Consider the following 26,497-nt stretch of genomic DNA (forward strand, 5'->3'; position numbering starts at 1 on the left):
CCACATCCTATTCACACCGGCCCCTCCTGGCTGACTCACTGCTGCCCCCACCCCGGCACGCTTCCCCGCCCCCCCACTGGTGACCTGACAAGGTCAGGAGGGTGGGAGTGGAAGGTCTGCTGTTGGGGCAGGGGAGGGAGTACAGGGAGGGAAAAGAAGAGGTGGAAACCCCGCCTGGGTCCCAGCCAGAGGCAAAGGGCAGGAAAGGGGCCTGCTCCCGGGCTCCCTCTGGTGGACCCGGCACAAAGGCAGGAAGCCAACAAGGAGGAGACAGCGGGGCTAAGAAACCTTCAACAAATCTTTATTACACGCCTGCAAAGTTACTGGGAGGAAGCCATGATGCTGGACACACCTGTTGAGAAGAGAAGAGATCGGGACCAGGGTCACTGTGGGAAGAATGGGGGGGGGGACTTCCTGCCACCAACCACAGCACCCACAATCCTTGAGAGGCAGCAGTCACAAACCCCTTCTGGGCCCACTATGCCATCACAAAAGCAGTTGGTGGCCTAGGTTCAAACCCCGGCTCTGCCACTTACCAGCCAGGGGACCTTAGGCAAGTTACTTAACAGCTCTGTGCATCAGTTTCCCCACCTGTAGAAGGGGGATCATAACAGCATCTACCCCATAGGATTGTTTTGAGGATTAAATGCAGTGCTTAGAGCAGTGCCTGGCACTAAGTAAGTGTTAACTATTATCATCACTAACACACTAACATTTATTATGTACTATGTGCAAGACACTCTAAGCGCTGCCTTTTATCTTCTCACTGCAGAACCCTCTGCACAAGTGAACTCTCCCAAAGAACCCAACCCAGTGGGGCACTTCCCACTCAGAGGTGAGGTTCCAGAGCCCACAGGGGCAGAGTTAACTGTCCTCCCAGTCTTGTTCCCCAATTGAGTACTAAATGAGCTGGTTTGTACTGAGAAGCCACAATGCACAAATACCTAACTAAAACACTAGAATCACATTCGGGAGAGGGGAGACCCAGGGTCCAAGGGAGCAGCCACACCCACACATATCCCCCCATCTCTTTCACTCTGAGGTGCCCAAACAGTGAGCAGAATGGTGAGATGGTGTGTGCTAAATGAATGGCTACTTTGCTCTCTTTGTAGTCGAGCAGTCTGTTCAATCTGTGTCAAATGTGCATGTGACGGTGATGACAATAGTTACCAACTATCCAGCCTGTGCCTGGCTCTTTGCTGAGCGATATGCATGGATTATCTCCCTTCACACTCACAACTCCAGGAGGTGGACGCATATTATTTAGTAACTCACAATAATGATATATACCTTACAGGGTTGATGTGAGGTTCAAATGACTTAAGTGTAAAGAACTTACACAATGTTTGTCTACTTATTGTTGCTGTCATCCCCATTTTTCAGATGAGAAAACTGAGCACAAAAAGGTAAAACCACTTGCCCAAAATCACACAGCTACAAAGTAGAGACACCAAGATTCAAACCCACTAACGCAGAGCCCACTCTCTTCAGCGCTCTGCTGTGTTTCAGCAGATGCTGGGGCTGAGGTCCCACAAGGCCAAGGATAAAGGAAGGCCAACATGGCAGAGCCTCTGGGACTGGTAAGGGTGTTGGGACACCCTACAAGCCCCCTCCAAAGCCCTGGGAAGTTCTGTTCAGTGCTGAGGAGCAAGACATGGGACCTAGAAGTTCCAGGTAAGGATACCCAGCACCCTCCCCGGCATTCCTCCCTGGGCAGGCAGCCCCACAGCAGAAGACAGTGAAGCCCAGGAGATGGGAATTTCCAAGTTCTGCACAGGAACAAATCTACGTGGGTCCTTTGGGCCCAGCCCTGGTCTCCTTCAAAGGGTACCCCATTCCCCATTCCACAGCCTGAGGCCCTGGGTTGCCACTCACTGTCAAAGTCGATTTTCTCCACGATGTTCTTGGGCTTAATGCTCTCTTCCTGGCTGCAGATGAAGATCTGGCCCGATTCATCAGCGCTCCAGCCGTACTTGCTCATCCACACCTTTAGCTGGCTGTCTGCAGGTGACAAAGGACAGCACAGGGGCTTTGGGCACACCAATGACACCACCCAGAGGGGCTTGGGGACCAAGCGAATGGAGGTCCACCAGGCCAGGGCCCCCTCCTTGCCTGACTGCTCCAGGGTGGTCCAGAAGCCACCAGCATCTCCCCCGCCTGGCCAGCCTGCCCAGTCTCTCTGGGGCTGCCCCTGCCCTTCTATAGTTCCTTCTCCAAACGGCAGCCAGGGGGAGCCTTCTCGTTTTCTCATCCTCAATATTACAAAGTTTTTGTCCTTTTTCATTTATATTTATCTCTCTCTCCCCGACAAAAATCTGGGTTCTTAATAAGAGTAATGGACTTACTCATCTCCTTTTCCCCACAACCTCCAGGAAATGGTTTCAGAAGCACGCTGCCATCATCACCAGTAACAATAAGTCTACTGCATCAGGTTTGAGAGTTTCTTGGCAGCTCTTTTTTGCCCTTAGAAAACATACCAGTAAAGACGTATGGCCAGCATAGTGTTGTTACTTGAAATAATTCTTTTCTGTGTGACCATTACCAGTTTCACATACTGAGATTCATCTGCTTCTCTTTATACTGAGTTCTAAGGCTTGTTCTAACCCCTTTTATTAAATTTCACTTTTTAACATAAAGTGCTTCGTATAATGCCTGAGACATAGTATGCAGTAAAAGTTAGCTTCCACAACAAAACTAAACTTTTACCTGGATCAAAAGACAAAACTATTTAAGAAGGAATTCAGGGACATCTCACCCCCAAGTCCCCCTACCTACCCCCTCCCAGAAGAGATGTTTTTACTTCGTTTCTTGATTTTTCTCCCTGTGTTTCTTTTTGCAAAAATAAGCAAACATTCATGCACACACACAAGATTATTTTCCTTTGTGGAGGGATCTTTTAAAAACATAGATCTCATCAGGTCCCTCCCTGCTCAGAACCCTCTCATGGCTCCGTCTCACTCAGGGTAAAGGACAAAGTCCTTATGAGGCCCCACATGATCCGGAGCTCCGCCCCCCACTGCCCCATGAGCCACCTCTGTGACCTTGGCTCCTGCCTTTGCTCCCTCCGCTCCAGCCACCTTGGCCCCTGGCTGCTCTGTGAACAGCGGCCTTAGGACCGTCACCTTTGCTGCCACACTCCCCTGAGGTTAACTGTTCAAAAGCTGCCACCTCCTCACCTCCTCCCCCCACCCCCTGCCCCCCTCTAAGAGGTGTTTTGCTTCCCTTCACAGCATGAACCACCATTTGGCACGTACATCTTCATTTGTTATCCGCTTCTGCAATCTCCATGAGGATGAAACTAAAGTCATTACCTGTTTTATTCGCTGCTGGGCCTAGAACAGCGTCCAATATAGAGGAGGTCCTCAATTTATAAAGAATGAATGAATGGATGGCATAGAATCTCCTCCTTCAAGGAAGGCAACATCTTACAACAACTCCTATGTCCTCCCTGGGCTGGGCTTTTGATAACTGATGGGCTGGCTGAGGCTCACTGACCCTGACCACCCCCAACCTCCCAGATTTGCACATGGACCCAGGGGGCCTTACCTGTCAGGTCCCCGAGCATCTCGGCCAGTAGCCAACGGTCAATGTGCTGATAAGTGATACCCACGACATGGCAGATAACTGCAGAAGCCAGGGACAAAGATGTGAGGGTGCACCTCCCAGAACTCTGCCAGCCCTCCCCCACTAAAAGCCCCGGCTCAGAGACAGGCTTACATTTTCGGACAGAGTCTTCAAAGCCAGTGATACCTTCTAATAGGTCCATGTTTTCATCCAAGGCTTGCTGTGAGGGGAATGACATCATTCACAGGAATGTTAATATTACAGCAGCTAACACTTGAGCCTTTGCCTCCATGTCAGGTGTCCTGGGTGCAACCCTGTGCTCTAACAGTTCTCGTGGTTATGCCCATGTTAGTGACGAGCAGACCAAGGCTCAGACAAGCTAAGTGATTTCCCCAGGTCAGGAAAGCTGGGGTTCAAACCCTGGCAGGCAGGACCCACAATCCCAAGACAGAGAACAGGTGCAGATTAGCTACCTGCACCCAACTCACTCAGGGCAAAAGTCTAAATTCCCACTGTGGCCCACAAGGCCCCATACGATCTGCCTTCCTCACCTCCTCATTCACTCTGCTCCAGCCACTCAGGCCTCCTTGTTGAGCTCAAACATGCCAGGATTGTTCCTGCATCAGGGCTTTTGCAGGGCTGTTTCTATTTCTGGAACTCTCTCCCTCATGGCTAGTACCCTCACCCCCTCCAGGTTTCTGCTCACATATCACCTTGGCAAGGGCTTCCTCTGACATTAGTGAGGAAAAGAAGCAGGAACCCACAAGAACCCTGAGAAGGACCAGATAGTGAGGCAGGAGGAAAACCAGGAGCAGTTGTCCTGGAAGCCAAGTAAAGAAAGCATTTGAGGGAACTTATATCAGAGGTAGCTGATGGGGCAGGTAAGATGAAACCTGAGAACTGCTACTGGATCTAGCACTGTGGAGCTCACTGTTGGTGTTGACAGCAGTTTCGGTGGAGTATGTATTGGAGGAGGGGGAGGTACAGACATCTAAAACCCTGAATGTGGTGGGTACAAGAGAGTAGGGGAAAGGGGAGACTGAGCACACACAACCTGCCCCAGGAGTGACCAATCATCCAGGTTTGCCTGAGACCAAGAGGTCTTCTGGGATGTGAAACTCTCAGCTTTAAAACCAGGAAAAACCTGGGTAAACTGGGTCAGTTGGTCCCCCTACCCAGGAGGGTAACTGAACAGAGGAGCAAAGAAAGAAAGCAGTAGCTGCTAAGGAACGTGGAGGCCAAGGGAGGGTTTTCCTTTTTAAGCTAGGAGAAACAACTGCGTGTTAGATGTGTTTCCATGGGGACAGGAATAATCCAAAAAAAGCCAAGTTTGAGGTACTGAGAGCCCTGAGTGGGCAAGAGGGAAGGGGACTCAGCGCCTGGGTGGAGGGGTGGTCTTACATGAGAGAAGGGACAATTCACCCACTGAAACAGAAGAGGACATGGGTCAGCTGCAGGGGGCATGTCAGGAACAGGGATGGGAGTTTGTGTAAGTTCTGCTTTGGCTGCCATTTTCCCGTAAAACAAGAAGCCATGTCATAAGCAGTGAGAAGAAAGGGGAAAAGATGCTAAAGTGTGAACAGATGTCCAGGAGAGGTGGGGAGGGAAGAAACTGGGGAAGGAAGCACGACTCCCAGGAGTGGCTAAGGCCTCGAGGATCCAGGGAGTCAGGTACTCATGGCTGGTTCCTAGTCACAGTCATCATTTTACACAAAGGTGTGGAGGACAGGGGCAGGATTCCATGGGGCCGTTCTGCTAGGCAAGCGTGACAGGGAGGGAGCAGGGAGAGCCCGTGATTGATTCTGCTGAAGGAGGAAGCAGGACATGAGGAACATGAACAGAGGGCAGGATCTGCGTCAGGGCCAAGGATGTTGGGATGGAGCTCTCACAGGAATGAGCTGGGAAAGAAGGAGGAAGTCGTCTGTAGGTGCAGAAGTTTTAAATTCATGGGGCGAGGAGGGGTGCAATTTACTGATGAGGACAAGTCTAGGGCAGCGGTTCCCAACTTTGGCTAGATGTCAGAATCACCTGGGATAGTTTTTTAAATATCCAAGCCTAGACCACACCCAGACCAATTTTATCACACTCTGTGAGGGCAGGAGCCAAGTACCAGGATTTGGGGTCCAACGTGCTGAGAAGTGGCCCAGGGTCTGCCCGTGGGAGTGAGGGGCTGTGGTCAGGTGGAGGACAAGATCAAGGGGACCAGAGACTACAGAACCAAGAGGTGGGGTTGCTGAAGGCTTTTCAAACATTGAAGCATTAGGACAGGAGTAGTAAAGAGTGGCAGTGGGCAGGGACTGTCATCTAGGGGTCTGACGCTGACACCAACAAAGTGGGGCAGTAAATGACTGACACTGACAACATGAGCTTCAAGACTGGGGAGTCTGAGGAAAGGGAGGGAGGGGAAGGAAGTGATCTGGCCAACAGCCCCACTTGGAAGGGCCGCAGGAGAAGGTATAGCCTCAGCGGAGGGCCGGGCTGCAGTCTGAGCAAGCAAGGGGGAGAAGAGGCGGAGGAGCCAGAGGACTTTTGCTTACAGCAGATGGTGTGCACTAGAGGGCCCAGTGGAAGGATGAGGGGGTGGGGGGGGGAGGGGGAAGGGGAGACAGAGTCGGCCTGAGCCCTGTGGGAGCTCGGCACCAAGTGAGGAAACAATGCACACAAAGCACCATGCACAGGGCCCAGTGTGGGGAGATGGCCAGTAAATGTGCAGGCACTGTTATTTCTAGCACATTTACCAACTACCTTGCCCCTGGGACCCAAGAGAAGTTACCCAGAAGGCTTGGAAGTGGCATGTCTCCAGCAAGTCTCCGAGGTACAGAATCTGTCGGATCGGCCGCTCTTCTTGCTGGGAGGAGGAAGCGTTAAGAGACAAATGGCCTAGGAGCCTGAAGATGGTGCTCGGTCGTAAATCATTGCCCGCCCCCCCCCCCCAGCCCCTTTCTTCCAAAGGTTCAGCTCAAAAAAGAACTGGAAAACGACGCTATCTCCTGCAGATGTGTGCAGGAGAGATGGTGTTCACAGTAGCACTGTTTGTAATGGCAAAAGATGAGAAGCAACCTGCCCAGTAACAAAGATGATTAAATAAGCTCTGCACACCCACATGCTGGGACTGAGTCAACTCTCACCGAACTGACAAAGAGGACTTGACAAGATACAGTGTGATGTGGAAAAAAGCAAGAGGCAGAGCAATGTGCATGGTGCCCGACCACCTGGGTGGGGACAATGTGTGTATATAACAAATAACACATCCGTGATTCTCTGTCTATAGGGTGTCTATGGAAAGGGACCCCAGAATTGCCAAGTGTTGCCTCCTAGGAGTGGAATGAGGTAGCTGTGGGACAGGTGAGGGAAGAAGTCTTACTTTTTCCCACTCTATAACCCTCTACTTTTAAACTGTGTCATCTGCCTATTTTTGTTTTTTTTTTTAAAGCGACAAGAACAGATCCCTGGGAAAAGTGGATAACCTCTCAGAGGCAGGAACTGACAGACACTCAACCCCTTGCAGAGAGGAGTAACCCATCATTTCTCAGCTCCATGCACCAACAAGCAGGTAAGCACAGAGCCTGCTGGACTGGGAGCTCTGTGAACACAAGGTCCCACCTGCCCCACCCAGCACAGGGCCTGGCATGGGACAGGGGGTGAGGGACTCTGCCAAGTTTGTCAAATGATTAAATCAAAGCTGGGGCTTGCCTGGCCAGGAGTTGATCAGCAACAAAAATGCAGATCAAAGAGTGTGTGGGGAGGTGGAGTGCATCAAGACAGTTCACTGGTTTTCACTGAACATTCATTGAAGGCCAGTTCTACATTGCTTCACACACTGGGGATACAAACTCCTGCGCTCAATCCAGATCTTCACACCCCCTCCCTGCCCCCTCATCCCCCACCCCAGTCCCTATCCTCTCCTGCCTCTTGTCTAGTGGTTTCCTCCTCAGCTGGGAACCCTCAGAGGGATCTTTCTACAGCATAAATTGACCCAGATCACGGCAGTTTCAAAGCCTTCCAGTGGCTTCCAATACACTTTTCATTTTGAGTGTGACCACATTCAAAAAAGTTCTTGGCTATGCTGACCTTCTTCTGTCTCAAAAAGATAGCACCGAGTTCTTTTCCTCCAGGCCTCCTTATTTGCAGTTCCCTCTGCCTGGATATCCCTTCCCTGGTTCTTCACCTAACTCCTCTTCTTCCAGATGTTCCCTCCTCCAGGAAGCTTTCCTCAACCTCCAGGCAGGGTCAGGTGTCTCCTCTGGCTCAATAACCCCACACCTGATCACTCTGGGCTATCACTGACAGGGGACTTGCCTGTCACCCTCAGTGGACTGCAAGCTCTGCAAGGGCAGGACCAGGCCTGTCTCGGTCTCTCCAGTGCACCATGCTCGCCCAGCACAGGGCTGGGCCCACAGCAGGCACTGAGTGGGAGCGTTCAGTGAGAGGGTGCAGATGAACTCACAGACCACTTCCCCATGAACTTGTCCACCCTGCCCCCACTCCCTCCCCCAACACGCAGGAGCAGGAAGGATACGTGGGCCTGGTCGATCATGCACTTGCACAGGGTGAAGTCAGTGTGGGGCAGGTTGGTGAGGGCCTTCAGCAGGATCTGGGCAGTGACCGTGGTCTGAAAGAAGGCTGGGTTGAACTGGTACCTGAACAGGGGAACAAGAAACAGGGCATCCATGGCACCTCCAGGTCCCCAAGCCTCACCAGGTGCCAGGCAAGCTGTCCACTGCTTTGGCCACATCCAAGTCCAGGGCTTAAGAGGTGGACATGCCTGAGCTCCAATCCCAGCAACACTTTATGGCTGTGTGGCCTTAATCTCCCTGAGCCTCACTGTCCTGCTCTGGGATGGTTAATCCTCATAACCACTCAACAAGACAGACACTGTTAAGTGATTCAGGTTTTAAAGGAAAATGTAAGATGCCAACTACAGTGGATAAGGTTCTAGAGCCTGAGTTTAAACTTTCCGGCTGGGTGACCTTAAACTACTTTACTTTGAATTCTGTGCCTCAGTTTCCTCCCTTGCAAAAGAGGGCAACAATAATCATACCTACCTCAAGAAGATAATATAGCAATGCAAATATAAGTTAATAACCTAAAGCCCAAACACAGTAGCTAGCAGTGGTTATAACCAACAATAGTCTAAACAACCTCACAGATTTGAGCTCAATCCCCATTTTATAGATGAGACAATATAGTCTTTGTAGTTTGCAAAAATTACAATGCTGATAGTGTGTCAAGAAAGCTCCTGAAGGGGGAGAACCCAAACATCCATTGGCAAGAGAATGGATGAGCAGGACAGAGTCACACAGTGGAACGTTATACAGCAACAACAATGAACAAACCGCAATCACTCATGCCAAAAAAAAAAGGGGGGAGGGGATGGTTCTCACAAACCCCATGTTGAGCAGAAGATGGCAGACATCTTAGTCCATTTGTGTCAAGTTCAAAGCAGGCAAAACTGAGCTAAGCTGATCAGGATGCATGCACGTGTGGTCAAGTATCACAGAATGCCAAGTCATGAGAGTAGTAACCAAAATGGGGGTGGGGGCTTGGTTGGTACAAAACATATGGGCTCGTAGGGTGCCAGCAACACTTGATTTTGCAATATGGTGGGTCATGTGGGTGTTTGCTTATAATTATTTGTTAAACTGTATGTTTATTTTACATACTGTCTTATACACATATTTTGTAATTAATGGTTTAAAAAAATACTCCTCTCACCCCACCCCAAGTTCTGTGGCTTTCTAGTCTTGCAAGTCAAGAGAAACGACATCCTGCAGGCTAACCCTCCTAGCCCTACCCTGTTTTGGGAGTGGTACCATTCTGGCTGCTGGTATAAGGATGTCAGTGGTCGAAGATACTCACAGCTTCAAGACAGCTAAATTGGCTTCTAGATCATAAGCATTCTCCTTGGCCTGTGTCTCTACATAGCGCTCCAGGGTGGCCAGGTTCTCAGGATTGTACCTAAAGGAGGAGGAAAACGGGTGAGCAAGGAGACAGAAGCTGAGGCCACTTTATAGGGCCCTTTATTCCTTCCCTTTAAATCTAGCACTCAGCACTTGCCCCACCCCAGTCTTGAATCAGCACTATAACCTCAGGTAAAATCTGTCCATATCCCTGAAAGAATATATCTAATTTTAGCCTAACTATAATAAATGGTTTTCAACTCCTAAAATCACTAAGCTCATCCCCTCTCAGTCTTTGTCCATAGTGTTTCCTCCACCTGGAACATCATTCTTCCTTCTCTTATCCAACTCTAGTTTTTTTCCTATCCCTCTTATTTACTTCATTTCTACTCAACTTCCAGGTCTTAACTTAGCCTTCACTACCTTCAAAAAGCCTCCCCTGATTCAAGGTAAGTCCAGTGTCTCCTCTACCTCAGACTCCCACAGCCCCTTGAACTTCTCCCCATCCCATCCCAGCTTCAACCTCTCCTCCTGTGCTTCCCCCATCCCAGCCCTCACTCCTCTGTCTGTGCTACCCCTCATCACAGCCTAACCACTCTGGCCTCGCTTCCCCCATTACAGCCCTGACCATTCCCGGTGGTCACTTTCTATTGTCGGTTCTGTCTCGCTTCTGGACTAAGAATTCCAAGAACCCATGGCAGGCGGCTGTCTCGGTCACCACTGACATATGTTGAATAAGTGACATGAGATAGGAAGAAGAGTGCGACCAAGTCCGAGACGCACTGACAGACCCAGTGAGACTAAGGAGCAGAGAAAGAGGAGACCAAGGGTGGGTGTGTGTGTGACAGAGGGAAGGCCGAGGAACAGGGGGAGAGGGAGACCTTAAGGCAATTAAGTTGAGGGAGATGAGTGATAAACAAGTTTCTCTCCTGCCTCTAGGTCTTTGCAGCGCTGTTTCCTCAGACATATCCTCCTTTAGGATGAACCCCTACACACACACATCTGGAACGACGGGGAGACTCCATCCCAGAAACCGCCCGGCACCCTGGGTATCTCTGGAAAATCCTTTCCTCCACCCCAATTGGCCAGTAGCGCTCCCTCCGACCATGCTCAGACCTGTCGATACCCTTGAGCAACTTGCCCACGTTCGCTCTCATCTGTTCAAACATCGCCATGACTACCGCTGCCTCCCAAGGACCACACGGAAGACAGAATCAGCGAGGAGTCCGCGACGACCGGAAATAGAAGAGGAGGCGGAAGGGGAAATACGTTACTGTTGTCTCTCCGCGCCCCTCCTCCAGTCTCTTGCGGCGGCTGCCACGCTTTCCGGCTATCACGTGACTTCTTCCCAGCAGGCGCGAATGGCGCGTGCGCATTCGCTCCTCCAGCGCTCGACTAGCGGCATGAGAAAAATCTTACTCTACCCCAGTGCGCAGGCGGCCTCTCGGGACGCAGAGGCGGGGCTAGGCTTTTCCCGGGCCTCGAATTCTAGGTCTTGGAGCGCGCGCGACTGTGCGCGCGAACTTCCCCGGGAAGGAGACGGAGCTCTAATGGCGTGCGTGCCCGTCATTTTGCGCGCGGCCGTGAAACTGACGAAACCCTGCGGAATTGCGCGTCGTTGCCCTTCCTTTGGGGCAGGTCTCGAAGGATGTACGCTCTGAGGTCCCCCATGTCCCGGGCCTGGGCCTTGAAGCAGAACCCTGAGTTCAAGTCCTGAACCTCGGGTTCGGGGCTCCTGGACCCCGCAGGATCGCGCCCATTCCCCATTAGGCTCCAGGCTTGAGGATGAAAGCGTGTCTTGGGGTAGAAGGCGAGGGACTCGTGTGTTTAGACTGCATATTGCAGGCTCAGGTGCACAGGCATATGCCGTGTGTGTGGAGGCGTGTGTTCTGGGTACATCCACGTTGGTGCAGATGGCTAAAAAGGCATGTGCCATGTCTGCAGGTCCATGAACCACACAGGCCAGGCATGTACACTGCATGGTCAACCCCTGTGCAGATCTGCCACCTCCAGGTTGTGACCAAACTCTCAAGCACCCAGCAGAGCTTCAGCTATGGGTCTGGCCCAGAACCAGTGGAGGAGGTGCTCAGGCAGACCCCCCACCCCCAGATCACAATTAAGATCATTTGCATCTCGTTTTCTTCCAGCCCTGGTGCCTGGGGGGTGGATGGGGTCCCCTGGGTCCCAAGGCAAGCTGCCCCTTGCAGGCTTTCAAGGCCCAAGGGACAGGGGGTGGAGCCGGCTGCACCGCCCTGCACCGGGGCAGGAAGCGAGAGTGGGGAAGGGGGAGGCCGCAGCTCGCGGAGGCAAGGCGGGTGCCTGGTGTGGAGGGAGGGAGGGAGCTTCCAGCACTTGAGCCTTGAGGCCCTGCTGGCCCCTGGGCACAGGCCCGGCTCCGGCCCCGAGGTATGGACCTCGTGGACCCTGACATCTTTAATAGAGACCCCCGGGACCACTACGACCTGCTACAACGGCTGGGGGGCGGCACCTATGGGGAAGTCTTCAAGGTGAGGAACCCAACCCCCACCCCCACCCCCTTTCTCTGTCACCCTCTAAGCAGTGACCTTTGGGAGAAGGCCTGGGAAGGGAAAGGGATGCAGGGGGGCCTTGGCCTTGGTTCAGGGATGCTGAGGAGGGACTCCGGCAAGCGGGGCCCTACTGACTTCCAACTTCCCCTTACAAGGCCAGAGACAAGGTGACGAGGGACCTGGTGGCACTGAAGATGGTGAAGATGGAGCCTGGTGAGATGAGGACCCAGGAGCTCCCTCCCCCGCCCCTACCCCCACCACCTGGCACTGGGATCGTCTCCCCCATAGCCCCCTTCCTCCAGCTGCTTTTTCTTTCTCCCCCTCCTCGCAGATGATGATGTCTCCACCCTCCAGAAGGAAATCCTCATCTTGAAAACTTGCCGGCACGCCAACATCGTGGCCTACCATGGGAGTTATCTCTGGTGAGGGGCCTGAGCCCTGCCCTGGGACCCAGCCCAGCCCCCAACCCAGAGCCCTCATCTCTGACTGGGGACCCCTGCCTTGATCCCTAAACCTAAACCCCTGTTTCTGAGCAGGGCACCCCGAATCTGATCCCTTTCCCAGAACTCCCATTTCTGACCAGGGGACCCAAAACTGATCCCTTCAAAGAAACCAAGCCTGAAACCCGAGTCTTCAAACTACTCTGTCATCATTTTGGCCCTTGGGTCCCAAGTTTCATTTTAGAACTTCTTTAATATGAACCCCTCAATTCCCTGACTCCAAAATGAATATCCCAGATACCCCAGTAATGACTGCTGTCCCCCAGATCTGGCACCCTGGGCCCCTCTCCCCGTCCAACCTCCCCAACCTGTGAGATGCCTGCCCTGTCCCCTAGGTCAGCATGGGACAACAGAGGCTGCCCTGGGTTTGGAACCCAAAGACCTGGGTTCGAGTCCATTGACTCTGAAAGCACATTTCCTCTCTTTCCCATCTGTAAAATGGGAAAGGAACAATTTCACTCTGGTGGGCAATGGGAGATAAAGAGATGACTGTTATTTCATTACAGTGCTTGTAGAACTAGCATAAGACAGACAATGAACTAGAGGCTCTTCTATAAATCATATTACTGACATTTTTATTACCATTATCATTGGACCACTGTAGGCTGCAAAAGCTCTGGATCTGCATGGAATTCTGTGGGGCTGGTTCTCTCCAGGACGTCTACCAGGGTGAGAGGAGGGAGAAGGGAATCCAGGCACGCTTTGCACCTCCAGTCCACTCTTCCCATCTTCCCCGGTCTCCTTGTGTTTGCTTCTGCCTGGGATAGTTTTTCTGGATGCAGTTCACACACTGAGCCCCTGCTCTGGGCTGGGCCCTGCCCTCCAGGACTTGACAGCCTAGCCGGAATCTTTCTACTTACAAAAATCCCCTCTATCCCCCTCCCACCCCCATCTCTGTCTCTACCTCCCCTCCCCTGTCTCTATCTGCATTTTCTTGTCAAGCAAGGTATATCCGTGTGTTTGAATATTTCTGCACTTCTGGCTTGTAGTAGATGCCCAAGTGTTCACTAAATGAATGAATGAATTTCTGGATCTCTCTCTCAGCCTGCCCTTCACTCTCGGAGAATTTGAGGCGGGGGGTGGGCCTCTGAACACCTCTGAATTTCTGATACCCTCCTCTGTCTTCGACCATCTCCGTACTCCCTCCAGCCCAAGACTTCAAATGTCAGAAGTCTTCAGGGGGGGAAACTGAGGCCCACAGAGAGGAAGTGACTCACACAGCCAGCCTCTCAGACTTGGTCTCTGATCACCTCTCTCTGTCACTGTCTCGCTGTCTGTCTGTTCACCTCTCTGTCTCTTCTCTCTCTCCCTCTTTTGTGTCTCTCTCTTTCTGAATATCTTTTTTTCCCCACATGCTGGGCTCTAACTATCTCTTTTTCTCTCTGCTTCAGTTGGGATCTGTCCTGCTTCTCTGTCTGTCTGTCTCTATCTCAGCATCTCTGTCTTCCCTCATTCTGCAATTACGTCACACTGAAGAGGTGCCCAAAGTCCTCTTGGGGGGGTTCCCAAGTCTGACTACACCCCCCCCAGCTGACTGACCTTCCTCCCACCGTCTTCCTCCCACCGTCTTCCTCCCCACCCACCTCGCTGCTTTCCCTCCAGCCCCCTCCCATCTCTGGCCTCTGCACCTGCTCTTCTCACTCTCCTCAGAGTGGGACCTGCTCACATCTTTACCAAATGCCATCTTCTCAGAGGGGCTGTCCCTGCCCACCCCAGCTAAAGCTTCACAACCCTCCCTACACTTATTTCCTGTTGTCCTTTCCTGCTTTGTTCTGCTTCTTACCACTTAGTGGCATCTCGCCTTCTGTCTATTTTACTCACTTCTCTGGTGTACTGTCTGTTTCCCACACTGGAATGTTCTCTCTGCAAGGGCAGGGCCGCTGTCTGTTCGCGATGCCTGGCACCTGCCTCCCCCTGGCCTCAGTTTCCCTGCATTGCCGCTTCCCTGTGGCTTAACGGCGTTCTATCTCACCTCCCCTTGTGGCATTCTCCCAGCCAGTGTGGGCGGGAGCCGGGGACGCCTGGGTCCAGGTTTCCTGGCTCCCGGCCCAACGCTGTGCCTTGGGTGATCTTCGCAGTGACCGGCCCCCTGTCAGAACTCCAGATCAGCTATGTCTGCCGGGAAGTGCTCCAGGTGAGGAGTGTCAGGGTGGGGGGCTGCTTCCCACCCCACCCTGTCCCCTGCACCAGGCGCTCACAGCTCCGTTGTCCACCCTCCTCCCCAGGGGCTGGCCTATTTGCACTTACAGAAGAAGATACACCGAGACATCAAGGTGGTCTGGGGGTAGAGGGGAAGCATTGGGGGTGTGGGGACGCAGGACATGGGAGTGGCATTTTGGGTCCCAGGGAGCCAGGTGCTGTTGTGCTATGGGGTGGGGGAGCCCAAGGAGGGGCAGTGTCGGGCTAGGGAGGGGGTCGCTACCAGCCTCTCACCCCCTCTCTTGTCCCCAGGGAGCCAACATCCTCATCAATGACTCTGGGGAGGTCAGACTGGGTGAGTGTGGCTCATGGGGGTGGCAGGGGTCTGGCTGGGGGACCCAGGGGCGTGGGGGACCCCAGGTCACCATCTCTCCCTCTGCCTGCAGCTGACTTTGGAATCTCGGCCCAGATCGGGGCAACGCTGGCTCGACGCCTCTCCTTCATTGGGACCCCCTACTGGTGAGGGGTCCCTGGCAGGCAGCTCCCCCCCTCCCCCAGTTCTCTGGTAGTCTCCTTCCTGGCTACTTTCCCCTCAGCCTTTCCCTGTGGAACATTCTGCCATTGTCTTTGGCTCTCTCTTGAGTTTTTCATTTCCCCACATCTATCCATGCCTCTTTCTGCCTATTTCTCTGTGTTCACCTTGTTTTTATCTTGATCTCTGGTCTCCCCATCTCTGTCTTCTCTGTCTTTTCCCTCTGGGTCAGTCAGTGGCCGTCCGTGTCCCGTCTCTCTCTGCCTCTGTCTTCCAGCGTCTTCTGTCGCTCCGGGTCTGTCTCTAGTTCTGTCTCCCCCCATCTCTCTGCACCTCTCTCCACCTGACTCTCTACCCCTCATCTCCCTTCTCCCTATCTGGGTCTCTGCTCCCCCTCTCTTGCCTCCCCCTCCCTGTGCCACCCCTCACTCTCTGAGGGTCTCTGCCCCCAGGATGGCTCCAGAAGTGGCAGCCGTGGCCCTGAAGGGGGGATACAATGAGCTGTGTGACATCTGGTCCCTGGGCATCACAGCCATCGAGCTGGCGGAGCTGCAGCCACCGCTCTTTGACGTTCACCCTCTCCGGTAGGCTGGCCTGGCAGGACCCCGCGGCCCCTGATGCCCCCAGCCTGCTTCCCGGATCAAGATCCCCCTACAGGAGACCGCTTTCCCCAGAGCCCAATCTGAGACCCTCTAGGGTTCCCCCAACTAGAAAACCTTGTCTTCAGCCCCCCACTGAACCCCCATCTTGAGCTTCCCTCCATCTTTGTGTTGGTCCAAAATGTGATAAATGCCTTCCCCCAGTGGTGGCATCTTTGGGTGTGGGAACCCCCAAACCTCATTCTCCTCCTTCCCCACACTTTGATCTCTGGTTGACCTCAGGGCTGTGGGTCTTCTGGGAGGGTCTGGGGACCCCTCCAACCATGAGGTCTGACCCCCAAGTTGGGACCTGAACCCCGTGTTCTCTCCCTTCTCTTCTAGAGTGCTTTTCCTCATGACCAAGAGTGGCTACCAGCCTCCCCGGCTAAAGGAAAAGGGCAAATGGTGAGAGGGGGTGTTGAGGGGGAGGGAGAGGGAGATCCCGGGGTGGGGGGCTGATGGGAAGGTCTGGTTCTCTAACCCCAGAACCTGGCTTCTTCCACCCCAGGTCAGCTGCCTTCCACAACTTTGTCAAAGTCACCCTCACAAAGAACCCCAAGAAACGACCCTGCGCCACCAAGATGCTCAGTGTAAACCTCCCCTCCCTGAGAACTCCCCCCCAAAACTCTTGTCACCCCGGAATTCCCCAGGGCCTCCCATGACTCCCTAGAACTTTGATAATTTAGTTCCATATAATTCCTAGCCCCCCAGAATTTCCCAGGATCCCCCAAAAGCCCCCAACCTGTACCCCAGACCAGACTTTTCCAAGCTCCTCTGAATTGCCAGAACCCACAAATTTCCAGGGACCTCAAGATCCATTCCTAAGTGTCCCCTTGAATTCCATGGGAACCCCAGTCTTCCCCAAGATACCTCTTAAATTCTCTCAGCTCCGCCCCAGAGAACCCTATATTCTTCTAGGCCCTTAAAACTACTCCAGATCCCCCCCAGGTCTCTAAAGTCCCTCGACTTCCCTCATTCAGCCCCTTCCCCCAACACGATTCCCTTAGACAAGTTCTCAGGACCCCATCCCAGCCTCTCCCTCCACCGGGCCCCCTGGCTGCTGACTCTTTCCTCCCCTCCCCCCAGCACCAACTGGTGTCCCAGCCTGGGCTGAATCAGGGCCTGATCCTAGACCTTCTAGACAAACTGAGGAATCCAGTGAAGGGATCCCCGGTTGGCGAGATTGAGGACGAGGAGCCTGAGGTGAGGAGCCTTTGCCTGGGCTGCCTTCCTGCTGCCTCTTTCAAGAGGGAAAAAAAGGAGGGAGCATGGGGTGCCTGGCACAGGGCTGGGTACACAGAGGGTTATAGGAGAGAGAAGGGCTTGAAGCTGAGCCCACAGGGTAGCAGGGGCTACTGTGGGGCTGGGAGCCCTGATGTGGCTGCCCCTCTGCCCAGATACCCCCGGTCATCCCTCGGCGGATCAGATCCACCCATCGGTCCAGCTCTTTGGGGGTCCCAGATGCAGACTGCATTCGTGAGTAGACAGTCCTTAAGCTTGGGGACACCTCAACCTTTAACAGGTCCCAGGGACCTCCATCACCCCCTATCAGACTGCCAGAGACTTCCATCACTACCTGACCGCACAATAGACTCCAGACCTTATCACTCCCAAACAGACCCTCGGGGACCTCCATCACCACCTGACTCCCAAACAGAGCCCCCGAGTCCCCATCATCCTCAACAGACGTGCAAAGACCCCTGTCACCATCTGACCCCATTAGAGAGCCCAGAGACCCCATCACCACCTAACCCCAAATCTCTTATCACAACTCCCAGATGCCCAAATAGACTCCGAAAACCCTCTATAATCGCTGTGAGCTCCCACTTCCCTGATCTCAAACTCTGACCTCCAAATGAGAACCGTGTTAACCAAGACGCCTTGAGGAGACAGTCCCAATCCCTAAGACCATGACTCCAAGCCCCCCAAATTCTTTTTGTTCTAATCCCAAATCCATCTTTGCAGACCCTCCCCCACTGTGTGTTACCTCTCTCCCCTCCTCTTCAGGGCGGCGCATGGAGTTCAGGAGACTCAGAGGAATGGAATCCAGAGCCCCAACGAACACCGTGAGACGCCTCCCCCGTCCCCCCGACGCCCACCCTCACCCCCCAGGCCACTGCTGACCCTTCCTCTGTCCCACAGGCTCCCTTCCAGCCCCCTAGAGATGTCAAGAGCAGCAGCCCCAGGTCAGCGCCCCCCAGAGAGGAGGGGAGGGGAAGGGTGGGGACATCGTGGTTGCCATCTAAGGCTCAGGCCTGTCGCTCTCCAGGAGGCAGCTCTCGGAGTCTGATGACGACTATGATGACGTGGACATGTAAGAGGGGGCCTGGCCCTGAGCCCCACAGGCCCTCAACCCCAGACCCAAACCCTGGTTCCTTCCAAAATGTCCTCCTGCCCCCACCCGTCCAACTCAGCCCTGGTCCCTCAGCCACAGCCCAGGGCATGGCCCCTCCCAGATCTTGCTTCAGCTGCCCCAGGCCCACCCCTAGACCTCTTTCTTCATCTTCTCACCCAATCTCAGGCTGAACCTTGACCCCTGGAAATTTCCCCACTACCAGACTCTTAGCCCCAGATGCAAATCTCAGCCCCAACAGTCACCCCAGGCCCCTATTTCCCCCCATCCCCGGATCCAGTCATCTTGTATGTAATGGGCTCCGACATGCTGCTGGGCATCCAGGAGGAACCTGACTCACAGGCTAATATCCATGGTACTGGATGGTTGCGCTAGCACAAGACTCATGTGTTTCAGCGCTTGACATCCAAAAGTCGCTGTTAGGATTATCGTCCTTGATATTAGTGTTTTAATCCAGCTGTAGCCCAGACTGAGTCACCTCCTTACCTTCCTGACCTCAGACCCGGATCTCAAACCTCCAACTGTGAACCGTCCCACCATCTCCCAGTCCTTGTTCCCAGACCCCACACACTTACCCCTTTGTGTTTCAGCCCCACCCCTGCAGAGGACACCCCTCCTCCACTGCCCCCCAAGGTAAAGCCCTAGGCTGGAGCTGGGAGGCTGGAGGTTGGGGTCCCTGGGGACCAGGAAGCCAGAGTTATCAGATGCTAGGAGTCTGGGCTCTCTAGAGCTGGGAGTCTGGGATGGTGGGGAAATTGGGATCTGGAAGTGGCATCCCTGAACTTACAGGTGGAATTCAAATTTAGCCTGATGAACCCTGGTCAGCAGCTGGTCCTAGGGACCCCCTGCTTCATCCAGCATTAACCTTCTAGTTATTGGAGTGTGTGGAGGTCCAGGGGTCACAGGAGAGGATTGGAGTGGTGAAGGGATATTGGGGGAAAATCAGAGCCATGGCTGAATGTCAGTTCAGGCAGAGGCGGGCATTGGGGTTGCAGGATGCTCCGTTTTTGAGATCATCTGATGTATTTCCCCACACCCCTTCCCTGTCCCCAAAGCCCAAGTTCCGTTCTCCATCGGATGAGGGTCCTGGGGGGGCTGGGGACGAGGGAGAGCTGAACCCGGGGGTGCTGGTCCGGTGTGCTAGTGGGCCTCCCCCACGCACCCCTCGTCTTGGGCCTCCCCCAGCCACCCCCAGCCCCCACCTCACTGCACATTCAGGTAATGGGGCAGGCTAGGGTGGGGGGTAGGTAGCGGGGGGCACCAGGGACTGATTTCCCCCCAATCCCTCTCAGAACCCTCACTGTGGAACCCAGCCTCCCAGGAGCCTGACCAACCCCCACTGCTGCCCCCCAAGAAGGAAAAGATGAAGAGAAAGGTGTGGCAGCCATGTTGAGTATTTGCACCTCTGGACGGGGCTGGGGCCGCCTGGCAGGAGGGGGGCGTGTGGCAGGAGGACAAATGATAACCTTCCTCTGTGCCAAATACTCATCTCACATCTTTGTCTGGTGTAACACATGTAAACCCTTGCAGATGAGGTTAATATCAGAGAAATAGATATTACCCCCATTTTACAGGTGGGGAAACTGAGGCATGGGGAGGATAAGTAGCTTGCCCAAGGTCGTAGGCCTTCGAGGAGACAGAGACAGGATTTGAGCCCTACATTCTCGCTCCAGAGCCTGTAGTCTTCACCACTGCCCCTTCCTGTCTGTCCCCTGTTCCCTTTTGCTGGATCGTCGGCTGGGTCTGCTGCTCCCCCTGCCCATGGTCTGCCCAGGGATGTGCCCACCTCGTAAAGCTGTTCAATGGCTGCCCCCTCCGGATCCACAGCACGGCCACCTGGACACACCCCTCCTCCAAGGGTGGGCACTCCGGAGGGTCGCGGCGAGCCTGGGAGGGATGGGCGGAGCCTGGCTGGAAGGAGCCAGGGCAGCGGCAGGGGGCGGGCCTTCAGGGGGTGGGCGTGGCGAAGCTGAAGCACCCGCAGAGCTGGACGTTGTAATTGGATTTTGGGGATCAAAAATGGGTAGAGAGAAGGTGAGTCTGAGAGTAAAAACTAGGAGAATTAGAGTTTGGGGACCAAGAGTGTCAGAACATAACAGAAAGGTCAGAGTTTGGGGTACACGATGGGTGGACAGCAAGTCAGTTGGAGAGGGACCATAGTTTGGAGATAAGGAGTTTTCTGGGTTGGAACGCAGCAGAAAAGGTCAACAATGGGGAGACAAGGTCAGTTGGGGGTAAGCGATAAGGAAACAGGATCAGGGTGGGTTTGGGGTCACACTGGGCAGGAAAAGTCATATGGGGGGATCAGAGGTTGAGGATAAGTGTGAGACGGTTAGAATTTGGGGATCAGAACTGGAGAGAGGGAGGCAGAGCATGGAAGGAGGCAGGGGGTCCAAGTTTGCGGTCAGATTTGAGGAGACGGTTGGGGTTGGCAGGTCAGAGATGGAAGAACCAGGGTTAAGGTTGGGGAAACTAAGGCTGGGAGTATCCCTTTGGGGCAAGAATTGGGGAACAGAGGATCAGAGCTGGGACTAGTGTTTGGGGTCAGAGTGCTGGGGACTGGGGAGGCCCCTGAGGATGAGGCAAGCCCCAGCATCCTTGTAACTGTCCCCACAGACCAGCACCTGCTCCTGGGGGCAGAGGAAGGTATCTTCATCTTGAACCGGAGTGACCAGGAGGCCACGCTTGAGATGGTGAGGCACAGCACCTAGGGTGGGGCATGGGCAGGGCTTGGAGTTGGGGGTTCCTGGGGTGTTACAGAAGCCATCCCCTTCCCCATTCTCTGTAGCTCTTCTCTGGCCGGACCACATGGTTGTACTGCATCAACAACATCCTCATGTCTCTCTCAGGTCTGGCTGTGAGTTGGGTAGGAAAGGTGGGGGTCAGGAGTCAAGGGGTCGAGGGTCAGGGGTAGGGAGTTAGATGGGCACAGTGGAAAAAACTTAGGCTCCCCCTTCACAGAGCCCTTGGTTCAAATCCCAGCCACTTTTTCACTGTGGGACTTAGGGCAAGGAACTTCTGCTCCAAGAGCCTCAGTTTCCCCATCTGTAAAATTGAGCTCACAGTGGTCTCCACCTCTCAAGTTGGTTTTGAGGTCATTTCTAATTGCGTTTGATGTCCATTAGATGATGACTATTAGAACTTATTCCACACTTTACTAAGGCAGACTGAGCATGTTACAGATTAGAAAGCTGTATGATTATTTTATAAATGTTTTGTGTAAAAGAAGTACTAATTTGGGGGGAATTACCAAGCCAAGGAGGAGTCATGAGTTAGTCACTGTCACATCTGTGATGGGAAGACTTTAAAAGAGTTTCTAGACATGTTTCTTCTTAAACTCTGTAATCTGTGTAACCACATCTGACTGTTGTCAGTGGTTTCTTAGTAACTACAAGCCCCATGGGGGTAGGGAACATATTTATTTTATCGCTGTTCTCAAGGCCAAGTCCAGCGCCTGGCCTACAGCAGGCACTTCAAAGACATTGCGTTGGAAAGGAATGAATGAAAAGTGCTTGAAACTTGCTGCCTCCACCGCCACCGCCGTTTTAAAGGGATGGGACCAAGTGTGGGGCTGGGGGAAGGGAGGGGGAATCCAGGGTCCTATAACTGCCTGCTTCCCCCCCGCATACACACATGCTGCAGGAAAGACCCCCCACCTGTATTCTCATAGCATCCTGGGCCTGCTGGAACGGAAAGAGACCAGAGCAGGGAATCCTATCGCACACATTAGCCCCCACTGGCTGCTGGCGAGGTACAGTCCCCAGTGCCTCACCAAGCCCTTCGGGTCCCGTCCCTGCTGCCGACCCTCTCTCCAGTCACACCTTCTGCCTTCTGCAGGAAGAACATGGTCTCCACCAAGATACAGGACACCAAGGGTTGCCGGGCGTGCTGTGTGGGTGAGAGACGCCCGCGGGAGTGCGGGAGTGGGGGTGGGCCCGGGCCCAGGGCGGGGCTGGCGGCTGCATCCACCCAAGAAAGTTGCAGAGTTAAGGCAGGGTGTCCAGAGCCCGGGGAGCCATGCGTGATGGTCTGGAAGTCTGGGCCTTGGGGACGGGAGGGGGTAGTGTGAGATGTGGAGACAGACCCTGGCCTAGCCCTCCTCACCCCGTCCCTCAACAGCGGAAGGTGCAAGCTCCGGGGGCCCGTTCCTGTGCGGGGCGCTGGAGACGTCGGTGGTTTTGCTCCAGTGGTACCAGCCCATGAACAAGTTTCTGCTCCTCCGGGTAGGGGGCCGTCGGGGCTGCGGGCCCAGGGTGGGTGCCGTGGCTAGGACCTCGCTTTGCGCGTCTGTTCAAGCCCCGCCTCAGTCCCCCGCCCAGCACCTGCTCACCTGGCACAGGTGCTGGAGACCCGCCCTTCTGATCTTAAGCCCCGCCCCCCCGGGCTTAGCTCTGCCTCGGGCCCTAGGCCCCGCCCCCGGCCTCTAAGCAGGCCATGCTGCCCCCACCCCCAAGCGGAAGCCACGCCCACCCTTCAATGTGTAAGGAGACATCACTTCAGCCCTTTGATGCCTCGCTCCCTGAAATTTCTAGAGGGCGCCTCCCAAGACCGAGGGCCCAGAAATACTTGGGAAGCCCGGGGCCTGCTTCCCCCCAGGCCCGGCCCCCCAGGCCCCGCCCCGCGCCCCCTCTGAGCCCGCCCCTCCCTGTGCGGCCCGCAGCAGGTGCTGTTCCCGCTGCCCACGCCGCTGCCGGTGTTCGCGCTGCTGACGGCGCCGGGCTCCGAGCTGCCCGTCGTGTGCATCGGCGTGAGCTCGGGGCGGTCGGCGAAGTCGGTGCTCTTCCACACGGTGCGCTTCGGCGCGCTCTCCTGCTGGCTGGGCGAGATGAGCACCGGTGGGTGGGCCGGGGGCTCGCGGAGGGCAGGGCTGCTGGGAGGGGCGGTCGCGGCGCTGCGCGGGGCTCTGCCCGACGCGGTTCGGGAGCCAGTGGGGCGGGGGAGGAAGGGCGGGCCTTATTGAATTGGTGAGGTTGATGACGGGGCGGGCCTGAAAGGGGCGGGGTTTAGCTTTTCTTGGGCATGGAGGGGGTGCCCAGCAGAGGGGCTGGACTTTTGGGTGGGGGCTGATGTGGGGAAGGGGGAACCGGGCGAAGTTGGTCCTTGAAACCGGCCTTTCAAACAGAGCACAAAGGACCGGTGCAGGTGACTCAGGTGGAGGACGACATGGTGATGGTGTTGATGGACGGTAAGCTCCATCCCTCTACAACCTCCCTGGATCTTTGCCCCCAGACGTCTCTGCCCCCTCAAAATTCTGAGGCCCCTCCAGTCCTCTCCCCCAGCCTGTTTTGCGTCTCCCACTGACTGTATTGCCTGGTCCCTCAGCGACCTCCTAAGCCGCGCCCACAACTCTTAAAGGGGTCTCTCTACCCCTTCCAAGGCTCTCTGAAGCTGGTAACCCCAGAGGGGGCCCCCATCCGTGGGCTTCGGACCTCGGAGATCCCCATGAGTGAAGCGGTGGAAGCCGTGGGTACGTGCCTGGGTATCGGAGGGCCCAGGGGGAGGCTCAAGTAGCCCCAAGGGTGGGTAACCGGCACCTGCTTTCTCTCCAGCTATGGTCGGGGGTCAGCTCCAGGCCTTCTGGAAGCATGGAGTGCAGGTGTGGGCTCTAGGCTCAGATCAGGTGAGCACCCCGCTCCCCGCCCCTCCCACCTCAGTCGACACACTCACTAGACGGCCTGGCAGAACTGAGCTGGGGTGGGGAGTCCTGGAGGAGACGCTTCCTCCAGCCTCAGCTCAGACAGGTCCCCTTCTCCACCCCAGGGTCTCTTGGGTCCACGTCTCATCCAGGCCAATTTGTGACCTTGTGGGCAGGACTTGGCTTGGCTCTGAGCTTCCATTCCCCACCCACTGAGGAGACATGTGGGTGTCTGGGTGGGAATCCAGCTGAGCAACCGTAGAAGAATGACTTAACCATTCTGTGCTTTACATTCCTCATCTGGAAATGGAGAGGAAAACGGTGCTTAGCTCATAGCACTCTGTGTATCGGGCTCTGTCCCTCCATTTTCAGACTTTATTTACTCTTCACAGCCACCTACCAGGTAGGCACCATGATATCCAGGTGAGTAATCTCAGGCATAGAGAGGTTAAGTCAGGGTCACACAGCTGGTTAGTGGTGTTGGCAAGAATGATCATTTCTGGGCCTGAGGCCAGAAGTTCAGAGATTTCCTCTGCCCTCTTTAAGGGAGCAATATGTGGGGAGACAGGAGGGTCTTCTAGACACTGATACACATGCCACCTTTCCCCCAGATGCTGCAGGAACTGAGAGACCCCACCCTCACCTTTCGTCTGCTTGGCTCCCCAAGGTATGGTAGGGATGGGGGGTCAGGGACAGAAAGACCCGGGAGGGGGCTTCTGCTGGAGAGGGTGCCCTGGGGTCCCCAGCTCTCTGTAGCTGTGGCCTGCAGAGTCTCACCTGGACTTGCTGCTTCTGTTGCTGCCCCCTATAGTCAGTCCATTTTCCCTAGGGCAGCCAAGGAGATAGTTTCATTTTTTTTTTAAATTCTCATTTTGACATAATTTTAGACTCACACAGAATTTGCAAAAATAGTACAAAAAATTCTTGTATCCCCTTCACCCAGATTCCTCAGATGTTAACTTTTTTTTTTCTTTACCACATTTGCTTTCTCTTTCTCTCCCCAACCCCCCTCTTTCTAATCTTTTTCTGAATCATTTGGGAGTAAGTTGCAGACGTGATGCTCATTTACCCCTAAATACTTCAATGTATGTTTTCTAAATCAAAATAAGGACATACTCTTACATGACCACAACACAGCCACCAAAATCAAGAAAATTACTCTGAGGCATCATGACCTTCTAATCCGCACACCAATTCATGTTTCACCAGTTGTCCCAATGATGCCCTTTATAACAAAAAATAATATATTTTTTTCTCTGGGCCAGTTTTCAGTCCAGGATCACAGGTTGCATTTAGGAGTCATGTTTCTTTTTAGTTCTTAGCCTGGAACAATTCTTCAGACTTTCTTTCATGGCCTTGGCCCTTTTGAAGAGTACAGGAAAGTTGTTTGGTAGAATGACCCTCACCTGGGTTTGTTGAAGGTTTTCAGGTTCTGCATTTTTGCCAGAAACACCACAGAACTGATGTTGCGCCCTTCTCAGGGTCTCGTCAGGAGGCCCACTCGGGATGTCAGTTTGTCCTGTTACTGGTGATGTTCTCTTCAGTTATTTGATTTGGCATCAGCCAGGTTTCTCCATTGTAAAGTTACCCTTTTTTTCCTTTGTAATAATAAGTATCTTTGGGGAAGATTCATTGAGATTATGTAAATACACTGTTTTGCTTCAGACTCTTGCTCACTAATTTTAGCATCCATTGATGATTTTTGCCTGAATCTAGTAGTATTAGGATGGTTACCAACTGGTGAGTTTCTGATTCTTTCATTCCTCGTACATTTATTAGTTGGCAGTGCACGTAGGGAAGAGCTGGCCCTTCGCCACCATTTATTTATTTATCTATTTCAGCATGATCTCATGGATTTCCATTTTATTCTATAGGCTATAATCCACTGCTATCTTTATTTTGGTGCACATACAGTCCCAGATTTAACCAGTGGGAGCCTCTCAAGGAGCCTCTCTGTGCTTTGGACATGCCAGAAGGGTCTTTTTAAAATCCACATCTGATTGTGTATCTCTCTCTCTGTGGCTTCAAGATAAATACCCAGTCCTTGCTACAGCCCACAAGGCCACGACATCTCCAAACTCCAGGCTCCCTCCCACCTCAAGGCCTTTGCACAAACTGTTCCCTCTGCCCCAAACACTCTTCCCTGCCCTTTTCACAGGTTCCCTCCCGAGTCTGCTTCAGGTCGCAGCTCCACCATCTAGTCTTTGGGAGAGCTTGGCTGACCTCCTGGATGAGGTTTCCTTGTTGTCTGCCCCATGCATCTTGGCATTCAGGTTACTTGCTGATGTGTGTTGATCTGCTCTAGACTGTGAGCTTCCCGAGGGCAGGGACCACATCTGCTCATTCACTGCTACAGCCAGGCCTTGAACTGGCACAGCCTCTCTATAAAACTATTTTGTGAATGAATGAATGAATGAATGAACAAACTGACTTCTTCCTTCCTTCCCCAGGCCTGTGGTGGTGGAGACACGCCCAGCAGACGATCCCACTGCCCCCAGCAACCTCTACATCCAGGAATGAGTCCCTGGCAGTGAGGGGGTGTTAAGACTGGTCCCTGCACCCCCCTCTCCAATGGACACACACTAGTGGTCATGGCATGTCCCTGTCTCCCAATAAACGTGGCTTCAGCCTCTATTTTCATCTTGTTTTACTGGGAGAGCGGGTAGAATTCCTGGATGCCCACCCCCTAAAAAAACTCCAGCTTAGCA

The 26,497-nt window shown here is 53.9% G+C and overlaps 2 protein-coding genes across 5 annotated transcripts; one reads left to right on the forward strand and one right to left on the reverse strand.

The window, feature by feature from the left end:
* Positions 1-280: 280 nt before the first annotated feature.
* Positions 281-10,736, reverse strand: EIF3K (eukaryotic translation initiation factor 3 subunit K). Its single transcript, XM_037819545.1, has 8 exons — positions 10,581-10,736; positions 9,424-9,522; positions 8,084-8,204; positions 6,338-6,412; positions 3,718-3,784; positions 3,547-3,624; positions 1,876-2,001; positions 281-352 (listed from the first exon to the last, which is right to left on the reverse strand). The coding sequence occupies exons 1-8, from the start codon at positions 10,637-10,639 to the stop codon at positions 321-323; spliced, it is 657 nt and encodes a 218-aa protein (XP_037675473.1). The 5' UTR covers positions 10,640-10,736; the 3' UTR covers positions 281-320.
* A 400-nt stretch (positions 10,737-11,136) lies between these two features.
* Positions 11,137-26,423, forward strand: MAP4K1 (mitogen-activated protein kinase kinase kinase kinase 1). 4 transcript variants are annotated; one of them, XM_037819541.1, is made up of 32 exons: positions 11,137-11,573; positions 11,905-11,971; positions 12,148-12,205; positions 12,324-12,414; positions 13,097-13,161; positions 14,571-14,626; positions 14,718-14,765; positions 14,944-14,986; positions 15,078-15,150; positions 15,616-15,747; positions 16,144-16,206; positions 16,310-16,391; positions 16,888-17,004; positions 17,199-17,277; positions 17,809-17,867; positions 17,944-17,987; positions 18,071-18,115; positions 18,745-18,787; positions 19,210-19,372; positions 19,447-19,529; positions 19,929-20,013; positions 20,771-20,847; positions 20,943-21,011; positions 21,595-21,905; positions 21,992-22,050; positions 22,274-22,377; positions 22,815-22,989; positions 23,277-23,339; positions 23,532-23,621; positions 23,704-23,774; positions 24,401-24,456; positions 26,240-26,423. In XM_037819541.1, the coding sequence occupies exons 1-32, from the start codon at positions 11,518-11,520 to the stop codon at positions 26,307-26,309; spliced, it is 2,697 nt and encodes an 898-aa protein (XP_037675469.1). In that variant the 5' UTR covers positions 11,137-11,517; the 3' UTR covers positions 26,310-26,423. The 4 variants fall into 4 exon arrangements, with proteins under 4 accessions (XP_037675469.1, XP_037675471.1, XP_037675470.1 ...); XM_037819543.1 differs by having other exon boundaries at positions 11,139-11,573; positions 20,943-21,003; positions 21,797-21,905; XM_037819542.1 differs by lacking the exon at positions 11,137-11,573 and having other exon boundaries at positions 11,788-11,971.
* The last annotated feature ends 74 nt before the right edge of the window (positions 26,424-26,497 follow it).

This window comes from Choloepus didactylus, chromosome 27 (genome assembly GCF_015220235.1).
Source record: "Choloepus didactylus isolate mChoDid1 chromosome 27, mChoDid1.pri, whole genome shotgun sequence".
NCBI classification, from domain to species: Eukaryota; Metazoa; Chordata; class Mammalia; order Pilosa; family Megalonychidae; genus Choloepus; species Choloepus didactylus.